At 41.3% G+C, this 20104-nt stretch overlaps 1 protein-coding gene across 3 annotated transcripts in view; it reads right to left on the bottom strand.

The window, feature by feature from the left end:
• Positions 1 to 5023: 5023 nt before the first annotated feature.
• aff4 (AF4/FMR2 family, member 4) overlaps positions 5024 to 20104 on the bottom strand; it is a 28536-nt gene continuing 13455 nt past the window's right edge. For 2 of the 3 annotated variants that reach the window (XM_070843632.1, XM_070843631.1), the window contains exons 2-21: positions 19652 to 19781; positions 15638 to 16432; positions 15259 to 15297; positions 14994 to 15080; positions 14668 to 14695; positions 14468 to 14531; positions 14236 to 14328; positions 13445 to 13589; positions 12470 to 13223; positions 12146 to 12294; positions 11415 to 11500; positions 10859 to 11093; positions 10329 to 10426; positions 9813 to 9876; positions 8841 to 8977; positions 8045 to 8116; positions 7750 to 7843; positions 7545 to 7588; positions 6962 to 7179; positions 5024 to 6113 (exon numbers count right to left, since the gene is read on the bottom strand). In XM_070843632.1, the coding sequence (XP_070699733.1) occupies positions 5986 to 6113; positions 6962 to 7179; positions 7545 to 7588; positions 7750 to 7843; positions 8045 to 8116; positions 8841 to 8977; positions 9813 to 9876; positions 10329 to 10426; positions 10859 to 11093; positions 11415 to 11500; positions 12146 to 12294; positions 12470 to 13223; positions 13445 to 13589; positions 14236 to 14328; positions 14468 to 14531; positions 14668 to 14695; positions 14994 to 15080; positions 15259 to 15297; positions 15638 to 16432; positions 19652 to 19777 (3456 nt within the window). In that variant the 5' untranslated portion in view covers positions 19778 to 19781 and the 3' untranslated portion in view covers positions 5024 to 5985. Of the gene's footprint in view, positions 6114 to 6961; positions 7180 to 7544; positions 7589 to 7749; positions 7844 to 8044; positions 8117 to 8840; positions 8978 to 9812; positions 9877 to 10328; positions 10427 to 10858; positions 11094 to 11414; positions 11501 to 12145; positions 12295 to 12469; positions 13224 to 13444; positions 13590 to 14235; positions 14329 to 14467; positions 14532 to 14667; positions 14696 to 14993; positions 15081 to 15258; positions 15298 to 15637; positions 16433 to 19651; positions 19782 to 20104 lie in introns of those variants that run through there. The other variant, XM_070843633.1, reaches the window with a different exon arrangement.

Genomic DNA, 20104 nt, shown 5'->3' with positions numbered 1-20104 from the left:
CTAAGATAACAGTCAAAAAGACATGAACTGACCGGGGGGAAAAAAAATTCACTGGCTCGCAGCAGCCGGTAATGAGCTTTTCCTTTTCCTACGCTCGCAGTTAGCTTACCTTACTCCCCGGAGAGAGAGAAGCGGATGAAAGGTAATAGAGGAGGGAGCTGACCAATCAGGAGCCGCGGGGGGCGGGCACTTTGGGAATACACGACATCCGATTGGTCAGTCCGAGTTAATGGCGGAACAGTGAAAACGGGAATTTGTCTTTTTCTTGTTTTGATGCTCTTAAGTTCACTGAAAAGAGGCAGAAGCAGAAACTGAGCGGTCGTATTTTCACTGACAGACGTGCTGGGTTAAAGCTAAACAAATAAAATATTCACACTGTCAAAGAAAAAAAAAAAAACCCTGAAAATCTCTAAAATCAGTCTACATAAGAGTTAATATTCTCTGGGCAAAGCAATGTGGATTGAAAGGAGCTAATCATTTCTAAGAGGCTCTGCAATGCAAATCTATATAAACTACTTTGAATACTTTTGTTTCATGGACAAAAAAGATTACCCAGGCACCATCTATTTCTTAATGACACACACAAACAGCTACAGGCTACACTGCCTGGACATTTCAGCATAAAAAAAAAAAAAAATAAAATAAAAAAATCTTCTTCTAGACCACCACCAATATTTTTTAATTTGATTAATGTTTGTTACTCAAATAATTCATTCCATCATTATTCAGAGTCAGACAGATTAAAACAGGTGCTTTTAATGTACAAATCATGTGCAAATATTATATTTAGGACAGGGTCACAATATGTCTATTTGCATACATGTCGCTTACAAATTAACATATATAAATATTGGTCATTTATATAAGTTATTATATCTTATTGCTCCTGAACAAAACAGCTCTTTTGCTTCCTTCCTTCCTCCAGGAACCCTTTCAAACACCACAATGAGGACTGTGAAGCACTTATTTTATCTTTCAAGTGCTCCCTGTTCATATTGTTATCATTTCAATGTACTAAGTGACACCATTGCAATCAACAACAACAATCATAGTGGACGTAATGGAAATCCAGTGGTGACAAGGCCAAAAGTGATGGGATGACAGCAGTGACCATATCCACTCCCGACCACTTGGTGGCAATTTATCCCACTTTGAACTGAAGCACAGGGGAGGTTTATTGTCAGCAGATGTCTGTGTTGTGCACAGTCACTACATGGGAAATCATTTAAACACTCCGTGAAAAGGGAAGGTGGGTCACTTCAGTCAGCAGCTTTCAGCGATGGAATGTAACTAAGTACATTTACTTAAATACAGTTTTGAGGTACTTGTACTGAAGTATTTTCATTTTCTACTTGGTAGAACTTCTACGTCCAAATTGTCCTTTTATTGAACAACAGTAGTGACTAGTTACTTTGCAGGTGGAGTTATTACAAACAAAACATAGTGAGTTTATGATATTGTACAGTGCTTTTCAGTAGGTTAATCTACCCAGCATAATGTACTGTTTATGATATAATCCAATATCCAATATAGGCGCCATTTTTTCTGCACAACCACTTTTACTATTGGTACTTCTGAGTATGTTTTATAGACAATATTGAGTATTTATACATTGTGATGTTGCTACTTTTTCACAAGTAAATGATATGAATCGTATAGCTCAAGTTAATCTTTATTATTATTTGGCGTTTTTTTTATGAATGTTCCTGTAGATTTGGACTCTTTGTAGCTGTTGCTTCAAAATGATGTTGCCTATGCCATGTATGTGTATTACACATAGCATTTATTAGTTACTTTACTTCCAGTTGAGCTCTCAAAATCAGTTTCAGGGAGAGAAAAAAAGAGAAAGGTTTGACCTCTTGACACGGTTTTGTCCTGTGCATGCAGACGAGGACACACATGCTGTTAGACTTCAATATACACTGTGTGTGTTGGTCATAAACACTGAATTTAAACATTTGCTTGTTTAAAAGCATTTTTAAGTTTTATTGTTCAGTGCAGTCAGATTTATTGTCTTCATTAGGCAGTCGTGAACTTTTTACTTACTTGCCGCTTTACATTTTTCACTTTGATCTTTTCCTCCCCAAATAAAATGAGTAACACTCCATTAAACATATCCATATATATTTTATTCTCAATACGGCAAAATACAAAGAATATTCAGGACAGACTCTCATTAGTCACAATTAATACTCACTTCACAAGAATGCTTTTAAATTACATAACCTAAGTTTGAAGATCAAACTCAATGAGTACCTTTAATCATATTGCATCCATCATATATAGTATCTCTATCATCAGTTCTCTTAAAACTAATCCAATTTAGACTATTGTACATAGTGTATGCTGCTGGTCTCACTTTAGAGACGACTTTTAGAAAAAAGGTGTTATACAACATACTGTATAAACTGCTACAACTGTTTTGACCTGTAGAGAAATACCTCTGTTTCAAAAGACATGTTGGACCAATTGTTCAAAAGGGACAAATAGTAAATACATCTCTCTCATGAGGACAAAACAGACGTGGTTTTACACGACAGACTGTACACACCATCCATCCATTCCATGAGATCAACAATATACATTTCATGAAAAGTACACGCCTCCATATCAAATACAGAGAAGACAAAATATTCGCACTTGGATCTAGAGACATTAATGATTATGTGGCGACCATGATACTGAGAGACAGTGAAGCAGAAGACAAAAGTAGTATACGAGCACGGTAAGAAAAGGACTGAGAAATTTGATATACAGTGTTAAAGAGACTGGGAGGTCATCTGTAACAGCTTGGAAGAGGAAGAGAACACAAAAGCCCACAGAGCAGGAAAAAGAAAATGTGCATAAAGTATCTCACAAATGTATTTACAGCATTTTTAAATTTCAATAAAAATGTCAACCTGTAGTAGAAATTCACCCTTAAAGAAATGTTATATTTACAATTTATACATTTTGTATTTAAATAGAAACATGCAAGTGTTAACATCTTCCTACTGAATGTCAAAAAAAAAAAAACTCATCTTAACCTGGATTCTTTCAAGTTAGAATTAATATTAATTACTACTTACAATGAAATCTCATCATGAACAACCCCAATACATTTACATCTTCCTATTTCATAAAACGGTACTCCTTAAAATGGCAAAATAGAAAAAAACATTAAGCAAAGGGGCAGAAAAATAAATAATAGTGAGTAGCAAACTGTTAAAAATTATTCTAATGCTAAATTTTGTACATTTGACTACAAGATAGTGTAGGGAACACAAGGCGCGGACCTGTACTTACAAAGTGTACCAGTGTATGAAGACATTGACTGGGCTGGCAAAACCCACAGAGGAACTCCTATGAGAAAAGTGGCCTCCAGCTTTAAGTACAAAATGGCTCAAGCCATCTGTATTTGGTTATAAAAACAGATCTCTATACACATATATACTAAACCAGTACACAAAATTGCAAAAGCTAAAGGCATTGGACACTTGAGTTAAACAGGTTTCTCACTGAGGCGGAAAAAAAGAAGTGGGGAAAAAAATCCCAAGCCTAAAAATAAACATTTTTTTTCCCACAGAAACAGATCCTTTATTGTAAAAACCCTGCATAGATTAAAATAATACCTCCTCTGACTTTCTCTTTTTCAAGTGCAAGAGGAAATAACAGTATACCCTCCTACAGTAAAGGCCAGGGAGCCAGTGAACGAACGAAAATACGAACAATAAAAGAGGTCAAACCTGGGCCAGTTCCTAAGATTTGCTTTATCTTGTGATGAAGAAGGTGTAAGATGGTATGTCAGCTGAGAAAACACACAACAGATTTCTGAACCGGAGAAAGTTCCATAAAGTTACAGACAGCATCACAAGTCGGAAACTTTCTGGCACTTTCCTCTCCTCCGAACTTGGTTAAAACAAAAACCAACCAACACTAGTTTCCATGAGTGCTATTTGGCCCAGGCTTTTATGTTTCCAGCATGTTTTAGTAGGAAGTGGGCTTAAAAAAAATAAAAAAGGGAAAAAAAAGAAAGAAAAAACTCAAAAAAAAAAAAAAGGACAGTCCTTCATGTCATTGACCATTACCAAACACCCAAATGTCAACTGAAACCATTGGGTGTGATGTTAAAGCCATCCACATTTACCTTGATGACAACCACTAATTTTAAATAACAGAAACGTTGTCTGGCATACGCAGCCGTCTTTACCCCGCCTGCTTAACAACAACTAGCTGACACAGTTCTTGCCTACTGTCTTGTAATACAGGTATGATTAAGATTTCAAAATTTAAATAGGAACAACAACACATATAAACACTTTGCATCTTATATCCCACTTTCTACCCTGTTTTACAAGTATGCATTTGAAAAGTTACACTTCTGCTTGGCCAGAAGATGAAACAAAAAAAAAACTGCTTGGTATATAAATAAAATCTATAATGGCCGTTATACTTTTTTTGAAATATATAATCATAGACTTAAACTCTTTGCTTTATAAATGCAACGCTGCTAATCTGCAGCACTGATGATTTCGCTTCTCTAAAGGACATCTTTGCTTTCAGGTGAATTTGCTTTTGTTGTGCCAAATTAGTGGTCACTCAGGCCCTGTTCTTTTATATAAACTGCAATATAAATAACTGCATTGTATACGCGGAAATGATTTCAATACTGAAGACACTCCCTGCTGTTCCTTAGAAAAATACACTTTGAGCAAACAAGGGGATCAAAAGAGGAATAACACTGTCTGGAAGTGACTCATCTTCGAGGAAATTTCTCAATGGACAATGTAGCTACGAGTGTAAAAACATTTCATAGGCGGAGACTTGTATTGTGGAGCTTCAAAGACGTATGTAATGTGATGTGAATCTCTTGGAGAGAACATTAACATGATCAATTTTATTAAGGCCAAGAGTCTAAAAGCCCCTGCTAGCGGCCCCTAGAGGTCACAATGCCCCTCAGATCAAACTGGACCAGAGGGGTTTGAACAAATTTTAAATTTTTCTAGCAGGGCTAAAAGAAGTTCATGATTTTGGAAAGAAAAAAAAAACTCACACTGTTAAAAACAAATGCACTGATCTGTCATGAGAACATTAATAAATATGCGTGTCAGGAGTATTACTCTGCTGTGCACAGTAGCCCCTCCTACAGTCACTAAATCCTGTGGAACATTGGACTTTGAAGGAAAGAGAAAATCAAGATATTATAAGGTTAATTAATTTGTCGCCAACACCATCTTTTCTCTGAAATGTTCAATTTGTTAACAGGACTTGAATTAAAATTGAAAGAATGCAATAAAAACACAGTTGTTGCCAGCTTCCATTAATTGCTAAAATGTTTAAAGATGCATTAAATGAGTAACAGCCAAAAAAAGAAAGGAAAAAAAAAAAAAAAAAAGACAAGGAAAATGAATGTGTGTTCAGACATGACGGGAGGCTGTTTGTTTTCCTGTAGCTCACATACAAGGCACAAAAATGATAAAGAGAAACCTTCATTTTAAAGCACCTTTGGTGTTTATGGGAGGTACTTTGGTGAAACAAAGTCAAATAAAAAGTTAAAAGCCAAAGTAGCCTAAAAACCAAACCCCATTTTTTAAGCGTGGTCTTAAATAATTCACCCGGCCAGCGCTTTCATGCCAAATAGATAAAAACATGGCCTTCAGAGATTTTGTAAGAATGCCAGTATATGAAGCATGGCGATAAGCTCTTTTTGTTCCTGTGCTGCAGTTTTGATGCTTCTCCCTGTGTGGTGCTGTCGGAGGTGTGAGATGCTCTAAATTGCTCAGTGTTTTTGGCAAGCTGGTGTAGGAAATGGACACAGTGTTGAAGATATGTCTGAGAAGTTCATCACGTGTATTCATGGAGGACCAGAGGTGGACTGTGTGTGTGTGTGTGTGTGTGTGAGCATGCTGTGTCTTTGAGCACACGTTGCTGAACACGAGAGGCTGAGGTGTGTGTGTGTGTTTGTATGTGTGTGTGTATAAGCAGCGTGCAGGAAGCGAGTCCTCGCTAGGGAATAAGCTTTGCGTCCAGGCGCAGCCAGTGGAGGCCCTGCCGTGTGTAGCGCACCAGTTCTGTCATGCTGCTGGTGTTGAAGATCAGAGGACCCATCACCTTGTCCAACTCCAAGAAGAAGTCTGACGAAACAAAAGACAGAGTCAGTTAAAGATTCTGATCTATACATTAAAGAAATTAAACAATGGGGTGGTGCAGGGATGACACATTTCTGTAGGCCAACCCAGAAGTTAGCATCGCTATGATTTCCTCGACAAAAAGCCGAGGATTTTGGATTACTGCTGCAGAAGTTTGACGCTCACTCATGTTGATCAACAAGGTCATCTTCACAAACCATAAATCTACAAACAAACTACACCACGATCGCATGACTTCAACATGACTTCAACATGACTTCAACATGACTTCCATGAAGCTACACGACGTTTTGGAAATCAAACTATGATTGTAAAACACTATGAATTGGTAAATCTAGAAGTAGGAAGGTTAAAATAGTTTGCAAGAGAGCAATTATAAAAAACACAAACAGAGGGTGTAAAGGCGGACTAGTGAGTAGATGAGTTTCCGTGTTTGGCGTAACGTCCCCGACAACCTCTGTAGTCTCGTTCACTTACACTTGTGTTAACCACACTTTAATTCAGGCATCTTACCAACCACCAAAACCAATTCAAAAAGCCCTTTGAGAGGAGAAAACCAAAAGTGCAAAAATGCTAAATGGTTTAGGACCCATTGCTGCAGCCCTCTATAGATAATGGTGAACCATCTCCACACTCAGATCCCTGATTTCTTGTTGTTATGATCAATCAACTGTCCAAAAGGCATTGAGTTTATATCAGTGAAGTGGTCAGATTGTACCCAGTTTTGAAACAAAAAATGTTGGAGTTTAGGAAACTTTCAGTTTATTCACGTTACCCATTACCCCCGAATGGTGGAGCAGTACAACAAGTGAAAAAAAAAAAAAAAGATTTACCTTTCTGCTCCTTGGATAGTTGCTCCGCCTGGTCCCAGACCTCGGTGGCGTACAGGAAGTTGGAGGTGACCTGGACGTAGCTGGCAGCCATCTGGTGGATACGCTGAGGTATGGTCACAGACGAGCTGGCGCTGCTGCTGCTGCTGACTACCGAGTAGCCGCCGGCCGTGCCTGGTGACAGTTTGGGAGACACCGGAGAGGGCATACCCGCCGCCTTGCTGCGTTTCAAAACAGAAGCAAGCAGACGCGGTAATGAGTGTGCTGCTACTGGTTTGGGAAAAAAGACAAACAAATGACTGTGGCCGCATGACAGCTGAAGATACTGATCACCAACTGAAAATCATTGATAGCCGCAGTTATGTAACAATATGGCTCAAGGCTTCAAATTGTTGTTCACAACAAGATGTAAAAACATGTGAAATTATAGCAAGTTAACAAATACCCACAGAAAACAGTATTTCCAATAGTTTTCTAAAACTTTTAACCACTAAACTAGTTTTTCACACTCTTCCCTTCAACACAGATGTCTGCTGAACAATTACTTTTCATCCCTTAAACAGCAAAGGAGGAAGACATGACTTACTTTCCCATTCCAGGAGAGGGAGCCTGGGTGTTACTCAGAGAGTTCTGTCAAACAAGACAAGGAGAAGAACATTATGTACACAGACAGGAACAGGTTACATATTCACAGAATACAAAAATACATACATGGCATTTATATTGTGTTCCTTTGGTTTTGAACGTTAGCCGAGAAAACCTTGATTTCAGTTTCAAGGAAAGAAAAGTACCTTTAAGTGTTCAGTGAGTGTTTTGGAGTATTTTAGTGCGCTGTCTTTCCTCAGCTTGAATAACCGCAGGTAGAGGAGCGACTGGCATCGTAGGCTGGAAAAAAAAAAAAAAAAGAAGTGTGTTCATATTGATCTAAAACTTGCAAAGAAGACAGCAATGACCGGAGATACATGGACAGTTTGAACACGCAACTCTCCTTAATGGAAGCGCACGGACTTCGAGTGCTTTGAGCTGAAGGGTAAAGACAGGACGATGCCTCTTGAACATGAAATGAAAATCTACCAGCGTACTTACCAAAGCACAGCTAGCCTCTTGTCTGCAGAAGTAGCATCTGGGGCCATGTAGCTTTTTAACTTCATAGTGTATCTGAATGCACACACAGATCAAAATGGTTAGTCTCTAGCTGAACAAACTAATCTAAATCAGGGGTGCCCGATACGTCGATCGCGATCGACCGGCAGATTTTAGTCCATCATCTGCCATCCCTAATTAGGACTAAGCGGTTTAGAAAATGAATGTATGTATCCTCCCTATGGCGTTTGAGACTTGATTGACGTACAGGACGGCCGGTCTGAGATCTCTTCTCTGCTACGGGTCACGGGCAGGGACATAAGCGGTCAAACTACTACTGCAAAACTCCAGTGAGCGAAGTGACCTAGCTCGCCTTTCCAATTTAAATCTACTCAAGAAGGGATATTCTGGGATAGGGAATAGGATAGGAAGGGATATCCATGTGCAATAATATTATTATGATGGTTACATCACTGTTTGTCACCTATGTGCATTACGGCTGTCAATCTCTATGTGTAATACCAAGAGTTAGATTAGTTGCAGTGTAAGCCAACATGTATTGTATATATAAAATATAGCTCACATATCGAAAATGTGTGGGCACCCCTGATCTAAATCATTATAGAAACAGTTAATTCACAGATTTGGGTATGTTATGCTAGGATTTTTCTTCATTTTCAAACATTTTCAACTGACAAGAAACATACAGCAGCACACAGCAACACACTTTGACGTGTAAAAATTCCCCTTTAAGTTGCAATTCTGTGACAGAGATGAGGGTATTTATGTCTGTCCTTACTTGATGAGCTCCACCGTTTCAGCATACATGGGGAAGGGAGACTTGGCCTCTTGGGCGCTCTTCTCCAGAGCATTACCACATTCAATGAAAGACACCACAGCGTCCAGGTAGTACACCGCCTTCTCGAAGCGGTCCAACTTTAAGGAGGGGAACAAGGGACAGAGCAGAAACAAGGTCACTGTTAGTGAGCATGTGCCTCTCTAATTCTGTAATGTGACATGGTTTTGGTGTGACCACGATACATAACTGACACGGTTTGTACATGGCTTGGTGTGCATTAGATAAATCTTTTCATCTTTTCATAAATCCTAGCAGCAACAGTTAACCCATTGATGTATGCGTCAGCCTGAATTTATAACCTAATAGATGTGGGCTAATTAATTATAATCCACGTACAAAGAGACAACAGGACATCCATAACGGATATAATGTAAAATAGCATTTTAAGAGAGAACAAAAGCAATAGTGTGTGGTGTATGTGCGTTGGCGTCACTGGTTGGTTTGTCTTAATTCATGTAGAGGTTATTCTCTGTTCTGTATTTAAGAGTTTAAAAAAATAATAATAGATTTCAAGGATTTTAAGAGGAAATAATGCAGCAGGATGAGAAGTCACCTAAGCCCCAGGTATGTAAGTGACACCAGACGCCTGCTCATCGTTCAGTGACTAACAAAAGCATTTATGTTTTGTTTTTTGTCACGCCTAAAAACCTAAAAAAAAAAGTTAAAAACCAACTTTGGAGTCTGAGGGAAATTTCCCAATCAACACAAGAAATACTATCTATTTAAATACATTTCGGCAATAAGAGAAATGTGCTGCTATATCTACCGCTGAGCTGACCGGGATGTTGCTTTAGATGTAAAGAAAACCCACTGCTGTTGAACAATCCTCTCCACTCACTGCTTTGAATGCAGCAACTGACACCGTGGCATCTCAATTACATATGCAAATAGGCATTATGCTCTCGCTCTTACCAGTGCATCTGCATTGTGTTTAAGTTTCTTGGCCTCTTGTAAGTAGTGATCTGCTGAATGAACCCTGGAACAAAATTAATAACACGTCAAATGAATTCCATTACCTCTTTGAACTATTAACGAAAAGCCGAATCCTTAAAACAGAAGCATTTTCTCAACAGTCTGACATGTCTCAGTTTCTACATGAATTTCTTCTTAGCACAGAACCATGAGAAGCACATTTAAAAACAATCTATAATCCTCATTCTTCCATTAAATCAAACCCTGAAACAAAAGACACAAGAATAAGAAGCGAGACTATGTTGTTCCTTTACCTCTGCACGAAAAGGACAGAGGCTCCCAACAGAGAGCCTTTTAAAATGGAAATTTACGTCATCTCTCCTGCATGCAGGCACATCTATTCATGACCTCCCCAACCTCCTACAGCTTTATGCAAAGGCAACCCTAGATCCCCACAGCAGTTCTTTCTGCATATCCTGCTGAGGGGTTATCCACAGTGGAAAGAGCTCCTCTTACCTGTCCTCAAACACCAGCTTGGATCTCTGAGACTTAGAGCCGTCGGTGGAGAGCGGAGGCACAGCCAGCTGGTTATCACAGCCCTTTGAGGATTTCTCCTGCAGAGACAGCAAGCGAGAGGAATAAAGTTTCAGGAAAAAAAAAAAAAAGGGAACTAGTGTTTGAAGTGGAGGATAAAATGGAGGAAAAAGGTCAGACAGAGGGAGTCTGGATACAGAAATGTTTCCTGCTCTATGGATACACAACAATATAGACCCCCTCAAAAAAATCAGTGATTATTAGCTGCTAGTTACACAAACAGCATAAATACTATCTAAAAACGCACACACCCTGGTGTTCTGCACAAAAATACATTGACATTAAAACCCATACGGCTATGTTCTCGACCACTCCCCTTCTTCCCACAGCTTGCTTCGTTATTTATTTTCCCCGCAGGACACGCTGCACTCAACACTTCCCAGAATCCACCATGTCTGCCAGGTATTCACACACACACACAGCAAACACTAGATAAGGTTACTCGCACCCACCTTGCCGTCGCGCGTGCTGCGTCCCTTGTCCTCTCCTTTTCTGTGCTTAGAGGTGGAGTTGCCCTTGGTGCTGTGGCTTCCCTCCTTTCCGCTTCCTGTCCCGCTGGACAAAGAGGTGGAGGACTGGCTGACTGTCCTCTTCCGACTTGGATGCTCTGCTTTGGGTGTCCGCTGAAGGCCCGACATTGAAGGAGAGGGCACAGGCTCCTCTTTTTTCTCCAAAGACCTCTTAGACCTGGTGGGGTATGAATGATTATTGTAATGCATATGTTTTTTATTATTATTATTTAAATTGACCAGTTTTGGAGCAACCAGCTAAGAACACAGGAGAAATGTCACCATTGCACATTGCATATGTAATAGAAAAAACTCAGTGTGTTTTAATTTTATAACGCTCATTAGAGTTTATGGGGCTTATTTTGTCAATTGTGTAAACAGAAAAAAATACATCTGGCAAGCATCATGCCCGTACAGAACTTAAGTACTTCTGTCACATCAATTGTTTACAGAGGGTTTACTGAGAATGATAATCAGGAGGAAAAGCAGGAATACGCACTCTTTACTGCTGTTTTTATGATGAGACAGGGGCTTCTCCTCTAGCTTGCATCGTTTGCTCTCTGGCTTGGTGCTTTCTTCATCATTCTGAAGATAAAAAGATCACAGAAAATTAAAAGCAAAGACACACTGAAGGATTTATTGCTGTGCGTACATGCCTCTGTAGGAAGTGATTTGAAATTTGCAACCAATCATTTGAACTCAGTAGAGGTACAGTACAACCTTCCGCCATAGCTTTAATTTTCCAACTCGCTGCTACAATCCAAGTGATATCTAAGGGTGTACCTCTGGTGGTTTAACAACTATTAAAAAAAAAAAAAAATCTACAGTCACCACCTTGCAGGAATTCTAAGTCTGGATCCCTTCCAAAATTGAATCAATTGTTTTTTGGCTCAAAGGCATTTTCTTGCTCTGATGAAAATCTGTTTAGGGGCTATTCAAGAGATACAGTATCCTGGTGGAAGGCTCACTAAAATGGAACTCCCATGATCAAAGTAATAAAAAAAGATTCATATAAATTGTCACTTGCTGCTAAAAAAGCTTTTTTGGGCAAGGGAACAGACCTTCAAAGTGATGAATTATCTACATGACGTTCAAGTGAAAGGAACTATTAACTCTTCTGTATTCCTAAAGCAAGACATAAATTGAAAGAAAATCTATCCAATAAAGCTATAATTAAAAATGGCACAGAACACAGACAGGAATTTGAATTTGCTTTATCAAGCCTCATACCTTATGTTTCCTCTTGGCCTTACTAGAGCTCTTCTCAGAGCTCTGCTTGCTGAAGTTATTGTCCCTGTCTAGAGAGTCGTCCCTCTCCACTTTTATCTCTACAGGCTCCTTGTAGGGCCGCCCTGGGATCCTAGACAGCAAGCTGAGATCTAAATGGGAAATGGGAAGAGAAGGGGAAGGAAGGGAAGGACGGTTTAATTTGGTCCAAAGTAAAGAAAAGCCTCAGGAGCATGCACTCCGGCTAGACGAACGGAAAACAAATGCACAGAGAAAAGTGAGAATTTGCCATTAGATTTCTTCTCCTTATGAACAGTTTGGACTAACCTATCTTCACCAGTAAAACCTGCTGCTGAGGCTGTCTTGCAGGGTAACGCTCCTCAGGGTCACTGAGCGGAGACAACAGCTCCTTCTCTTCCATTGGAGAAAACACACACACGGGCGTCCTGACGCTCTCCGTGTACTTGGGTGTCTGCGACGAGGACGGGATGCTGTCATTCCCCTCAGAATCTGACGATGAAGAGTCTGTGTCAACGAACTCACGAGACTTCTGGGAAGTCTTCGTGGGTGCCTTGGCTTTGCGTTTATCTGCAGTGGTGGTAACGGCAGCTGTGGTCGGCCTCGGGGAGGATTTCGGCTCTTTTTTGATGCTCGGCTTGCGGGAACCCTTAGTAGCAGCTTTGGGCCGATGGGTGGTTATCTCTGGAGCCGGCTCACTCTCCACTCTCAGACCTCCCTTGGGTTCCTCCACCACTGGGGGCTTCTCAGACTTTTTAGGCTGTTTTTTACCAACGCTCCTTCGCGGGTTCGTGCCACCCTCACTCTGGGCGGGGGATTTTTGCCGGCCACGGCCACCCTCTGCACCCTTCTGCGCCGCTCGTAGGTCCCTGCTCGGGGTCGGTGCTGTGGTGTCTTTTGACCCCCCTCCCTGGCTGCTATAGCCACGTCCTGAGCCGTTATCTCTGCCCTCTTTCTTGCATTTAGTTGGAACATTATTGTCCACTGGAGAGGCTGGTGAGAACTGCTTGGCCTTCTTGAACCAGTTGTCCAGCTGCCACTTGTTGGCCATGGGTTGTTCAGGCTGAAGGGAAGCAGAGGATACGCAGACATAAGTATAATACTCCTACATTTAAAAAAAAAATCCAAAAAAGTATGGGCAGAAGAATCATCAAGGTCTTGTAACTATTCCAGCCCAGGTAGACATAAACAGGAAAACTGCAATTAAAAACAATGGTTGTTGAGGTACCGACTCATCACTATGCAGCACTACAGCTTTGTACAAAGTTACTGTGAAGTCATTACTTCAGGGGAGGCCGGCCGTGGGTGCTCATTGGCTTCGCTGTCTGTCGTGCTGCTTTCACTCTCACTGTCGGAGCCCGAGCTGCTCTCGGAACCGCTGTGGCTGCTCGAGTCATCCCTTGATTGCTCCGCTCCTTCACTGTTATTGCTGTTGTTACAGAGGAGAATCAAACGGCATTATATTGTGTGCAAAAAGTGTACAGTACTCTCTCAGCCGTGGCCAGACACAAACAACTCCGTTATGTCCTGTGTTTAAAATCTCATCTCCATTTTCAGGGGGAATTTGCCTCACTGCTACGGTTAGCGCTGGGAAAACTAAGGACGTTATCTGTGCAGAGGTTGATGTTGCCCCTCCATATCACTCTGCACAGTCTCCCTGACCAACCAGCGACTGCAGTAGCAAGGAGTAGAATAATAGCCAAGGAGAGAAATCCGACATAGTTTTGGTCAATATTAAGCTATCCATTAGTCCAGCAAAAACCACAAATTTTAGTTAAAGCTGTGCCACCGTGATGATGACAATTTTAAGGCCGTAGTTTGTGGTGCTGCTGGATTGCACCATCCGTGACAGAACATAATACAACACACAAAATGACAGAAATAGTAAATAATAACTTGTAAACCAGCTCTTTCAAGATAAGGAACATTATATAGCAATTACCTAAGAATACAATGGAAGCTGTTATAAAACCACAGTGGCCTAAAAACCTTAGCCAGACTCAACATCTCCCTGACACAGTCAATATAATATTCAAATTTTCCCAAAAGTTAAATTACTATGCTCTGTGCTTTACCTTGCCGATGTGTTCCTCGAGGCATTCTTGGCGGAGTCCTGTTCTCCATCACTATCTTCACTGCTGCTTAGCTTCAGGTCATCTTCCAGCATACTGAGATATAAGATGAAACAAAATCCATATCTTAGTTACTCCTAAAATCATTTGTTTCAGTATCCTGCTCTCTGTTGTCTGTCCTGGGAAAACCACAAACATGGGCTGTTCGATGAGAAGGGAACGATGGAGCACTTACGTGGGCTGATCATCGCAAGCTTTGGGCTGGTGGCTGCTGGAGCTCTTGGATGAACTGCCTCGCTCTAAAAAAAAAAAAAAAAAAAAACACACCAACAGGACTTGTGAGAAATAAGCATGCATAAACATAAACATCAGAAATATGTACAGATGTAGATAGTGTGCGTTCAGGCTTGAATCGGACATTTGAATGATACTCACTGTGTCCACTTGGAAAAGGGTGAGAGTCCTATGGTTTAAAAGACAAAATGAAAAAAACATTCTGCATTATTTTTATGAACCCATTTGGTTTTTCATCCTTCGTTATAAATATTGTCTGTTTACACACAACACCTAAACTGAGAAGTATCTGAACCCATCACTTATAGTTCTAATTAGAAAGCCACAAAACAGGGTTCCTCTGGATTAAGTGTTGCGCAAGGTTGGTTTACGTTAAACAAAAAGGAATAAACAAATAATCAAACCTGATTAATTCGTCATAATCATTTGAATGTAACAGTTAACACGAGCAGTGGTGCAATGCAGACCTTGGTGGGGAATGGAAACTTGGAGGGCTCCGTTTTGCAGGGGGTGTGGATGGCTGTCAGTGGAGGGGGCCACGACTGAGTCATTTCCTGAAAGACAGAAGGAAAACACACACACACGCAGGGAAAAAATGTGCACATTACTTGTAAGGTGTGAGCAATAAGAAATGCTTTCATTGACTCAAGGGCAGTCTGCTTTTCTCCGAATACTCGGGATGAACTGTTGACCTGAGTGGGAGTTTATAGCAAAGTACGATTATATACAAACCTTCAGAATCTCATCGACACAGTTGGCGTCCCCGGATCCCTGAGGACAGAAACATCAAGTTTAGCACATGTTCGTGAACAACATGATGCAGCAGGTGAGCGTCCATTTTAAGTAGCATGAGTCATGTTATAGGCATTTTATGAGGCCTGCGAGTTCAGTCACACCAAGTGTAATTTGAGTTATTACATCATTATGGATATATGCTCCAAACATGAACAGTGCCATTGTGAGTCTATATATTCAACATGCAAAGTAGCTCAATATATCTTAAGTGACACAAACACACAGTACTGCCTTTGTGTGAATGGTGTGTATAAGCTACAGGGATCAGAAGACGTTAAAAATAGAAAGAAATGGAAAGCCTGTAGGCAAGCTTTACCTCTACGGGCTGCGAGGGGATCTTGAGTTTGGAAAGCGAGGCCTTGCTGTTGGACTTCATCTCTCCCATGGTGCTGCTGTGTGACTGTCCACTGTAGCTTTCTGCTTGTGAGCTCTTGGGTTCTGCCGTTTCCTGGCCGTCCATAGGCCGCACATAGGCTGTGGGCTTCTGTAGCATGGAGCCGGGTTTGGACATGAGAGACGGGGGAAAGGCCTGACTCGAGTGCTGTCCACTGGGGAAGGAGGTGTGAACCCGTGAGGGCGAGTCCCAGTTAGCCTCTCTGTCTCGTGGAGACTTGGAGCGGTAGCGCTCCTTGCTGTGGTGCTGCTCGGCAGACAAGGAGCTCCGCAAGTGGCTGTTGCTGCTGGAGGAACTCAGAGAGCCCTTGGCTGGACTCGATGTGTGCGACTTTGAGTGCTCGGACCCTCCACTGTGTTTACTTGACTTCTTTTCCCGCACCTCCGCTCCGTGTCTTTGGCTACTGCTGCTGCTGCCGCTACTGCCTCCGTTGCCTCTCTGGCTGCCAAGTCCTGAGCGTTTCTGCGACTGGGACGATGATCCACCGGCTGCGGGGCCGACAGGAGTCCACTTACTGCTCTGGCTGCTGCCACCGCTACCAACACCACGCTGGTCCCCGCTAAACAAAGGTGGGCCCGATTTCTCCTCAGAGGAAGACGAGCTGTTAGAAGGTTTACCGCCAAGCTTGGGAAGTGTGTCACCAATCGGCTCTTTCATCTCGTCGTAATTGCCCAGCATGCTCTGAATGCGGCTCGACAGTTTATCTTCCTTGCTGGACTGAAGAGAGAAGCACAGAAGGGGGAGAGGGAGAGGTGGGGGATAGGGCAGTGTGGGGATGAAGAAGAAGAAGGAAAAAAAAAAAAAAAAAAAAAGGCATAAAGCAAGAAGATACAGACAACATGTGGAAGAAAATAAATGAGGGAGTGAAAAGAAGAGAGGGAAAGCAGAGAGGAGAGAAGACGGGGCAGAGAAAACAGTCATTAGAGGCATAAGTTCAATACTCGGGTTAATTAGTTTCCATCAAAAACACTGAAAATGGCGAGAAAATGTATCACTCCTTCAAAGAAAAACTCACTAAAATATGCAAACTGAGCCTAATTAAAATGCAGATTTTCATGTAACAAAAACAAGGACACAAACGATATCCTAATCCCATGCGTCACCAGTTTTACATTTGAAATAATAACTATTTTTAATATTCTCACATTGAGAAAATAATCAAACATAGAGAGAGGCCAAATCAGCCAATCACACAGTTTGCGCGTTTAAACTGGGCCCCAGATCAGTCCACGCCCATCTGTGAACACTGATAAGAGTATCTCCATAGTTCCAGCACAGAGGTTAATCAATCACTTTGAGGCCATGGATTCGAGCTGACCTGCGTGCAATCAGCCTGTGAAAGGAGCCTGTACAGAATGGTTTCGCATGCAGCCTCAGACCTTGATTTTGTTTGACAGATTCGCACAGAGGGTGAGGAAACACAAGCCGTCATCTGTAGCAGGAAATGTAACTAGCTTGGTCATAACCTGCACTCCACTACCTCCTACTAGCTCTTCCTACTAGTGGGTCAAATGTAGACTTCACTTGTTTTTCCTATGGGGGAGTGGTTTTACTTTGAAAAGCAAGCATAAATGACGTGCTCGATAATGACTGCATTAGACCTCCCATGAACAGAAATACTTATTTTCAAAACTAGTACTTAGCAGAAGCCTTTCAAAAGGTTGATGATGTGTCTTATCACACATACAGATACTGGCACATATCCTGGCTGATAATGCTAAAAACAATGAACACAAAGAGGTTGAGGCTTCTTTGAGGTAAATAAGACAGCTTAATCATTACAGAATTTATTCAACAGACTCATTGTTTACAGACACATTGATCGCAACAGTCTGTATACTGTTAGCAGAATAAAACCAGTCTGTCCAAACTTACATACATAGGCATTGTGCTGTCCATATTGTATTGCACAACAGAAACTTGTTTCAGATTATATCTTTGCAGGAATCTATCAAGCGACTCTTTAAGGACCTTTACTTCCACGTTGGCCAGAGGAACCTGGTTCCTGCCTCACACTACTTTGCTGCTAGTGGGACATGATCCTTTCCTAAACCACAAACATTGCATTTCCACAACAGTAAACCACAAAGAAGAAACGTACTGATTGCTGCTTCTTCCAAATTTCCTCGGCTCCATTTCTGCACGCAAAAAATGACAAACTAAGCGTTTTTAAAATGTTAATTGTCTAATTTGCCTCCCCTAAAAATGCAAACATGAATACGCTTAATGGATTTCTGATTTCCTGTGTTATGTCCTTTGTGCCAAGATCTAACTAGCCGCAGAAAGCAGTTTGGTTAAAAAGGTCAACTTAATAATTGCATCCAAGGGATCCCTAAATTTGAGTGTACATATTGTATATGCCAGTTTTTTTCATCACCCCCCCCCCCCAAAAAAAAAAACAACAACTCTATTGTGGGGCTCTAATTTTCAACTGATAATTTTGTTCTCTTTATTCTGCGCAGCTGAGTTACAAGTGCATGAACTCTGCACCATAAAAATGTTACCGCTGTGCTGGTCTGCATCTGGGAGGCCACAGCTGCAGCTGTGTGCACACATGGCCTTTAATGCAGAACACAGTAAACTTCCACTTAGTGGAGCATGACAGAGAGGGGAAAAAAAAAATAAAACTGAAGCTTACATAAGACTCAGACAAGCCAGAGACATGATAGAAAGTGTAGAGAACCCAGTGACTTAAACAGTGGGTTTTTCCACAGTTTTGTACTATAGAACAGCACGACACCCCCCCCCCTTTAAAAAAAAAAAAACAACTGGTATACATTTCTGAGGGGAGAAGAACAAACTAGGACAATATGTTTATTTGCTGCAAATCCCTTTATCCCCTCTATGCAAAGGTCAAGGACTTTCCTTCTTCAAAGTCAGCTTTTTGCCTTTCACTTTGTTGTGGTCCACAACAAACAGGCCTACACTCATCACTCACCACCAGTCCCCTTTCTATTCCCAACCTGTCAGGACACATTCCTCCCTGCCTCTATGATAGCTGGCTCTGGCTAAGGAGAGGAGCCACTTACCTCTGCTCAAATCTGGTTAGTGGCAAAGATTAGGCCCGTACGAAGAACCCAAAATCCTCTTTACAATTACACTGAACAGCCGGGAGCTGGCTGGCCTACATCTAATGTATGGATCTGTGTGAGCAGGAGGAAGAAAACACAGGGGGGGGAGGAGGGGTGTTCTTATGTTTACCTTCTTCAGTTGCACTACAAAACAGCTAACCAAAGACAGGTGTTGTCAATTCAACCGACTCTTTTGCATTTTGTGCGGAGATAGTCAATAGCCGGCTATCATATCCCTGTTATTGCTGTATCCACACATATAGATCAGCCGATTACATCTTGAAATCTGCCTGAGATCACCTTAATTAAAAGGGGGGGGGCTGTTATGTCACACAAAACAGCTCCCACATGGGTACAAAAGCTTATCTTGAGTTTGATTTATTTAGCTTTGATCACACGAACTGTAAACAAAACCAACTCCGTAGGATCCTGAAACACACAACTTTCTTTTTCATTATAAAGGCAGCAATAAAATTCATTCTTAAGCTTAAAATGAAATATAGGATTTTCCTGAGAACAACTAGAGAAAAACAAATTGTTTTACAACTAACAGAATTGTTCAGACTGACACCATGTGGGAATTAAGTTTAACAAATATTACATAAAGTGAAACGGATACAGAGAGATGCCAAAATACAGAGTGTTTCCGCTTTGGCCATGGCCGCATTCCTCTGAGCAGTTTAGCAAAGCGGACAAAAGAAGCAAAAGGCATAGGTGTGATTAAAAAACTAGGTGATGAGAAAGCTGTATTGACATGAAGGTTCCTGGTAGCGACAGGAAAGCGAGACCTGCACACACGGTTACAAATTCATTTAAACTGACTAATCAATTACATGTCAAAACTGTGATGCGAGGTTAAACTTACCACTTTGTAGGGTTCAGGAAAGAGAGGGGAATTAGCTGGAAAAGCCTCTCCTCCTCCCTGTTGGATTTCTTGGTTTCTCCTTTCTCTTTCTTTCATTCGGAGCACATTCCGGTCCTCACGGTTCATGTTGCTAATAACACAAACAGAACAACAACAAGTCAACACAAAAACATGCTGAGGAGAGACAATAAACAGACTTCTTATCTCATGGCTCCACAGGGATGGCTATGAAAAGAAGCAGTGTTATGAAAGTGAGATGTTCATAAAAGACACACCTGTGGAGTGTGGAAGAACGGACCTCAAACTTACTGTCGGTCAACAGGGCTGTAACGTAAGTGAACGGCATGAGCCTTTCGGCTTTCTTTCCCCCGCTATTTCTTTCGTTTGTTAAGTTAGTTTTAGTTTAAGTTTCCAGCTAATCGCAACACATCATACCGTCGGGCCGTAATCACC

Source organism: Pempheris klunzingeri, chromosome 14 (genome assembly GCF_042242105.1).
Source record: "Pempheris klunzingeri isolate RE-2024b chromosome 14, fPemKlu1.hap1, whole genome shotgun sequence".
Lineage (NCBI taxonomy): Eukaryota > Metazoa > Chordata > Actinopteri > Acropomatiformes > Pempheridae > Pempheris > Pempheris klunzingeri.
Note: the sequence above shows the minus strand (reverse complement) of the source record. Positions and strands in the feature narration are given on the sequence as shown.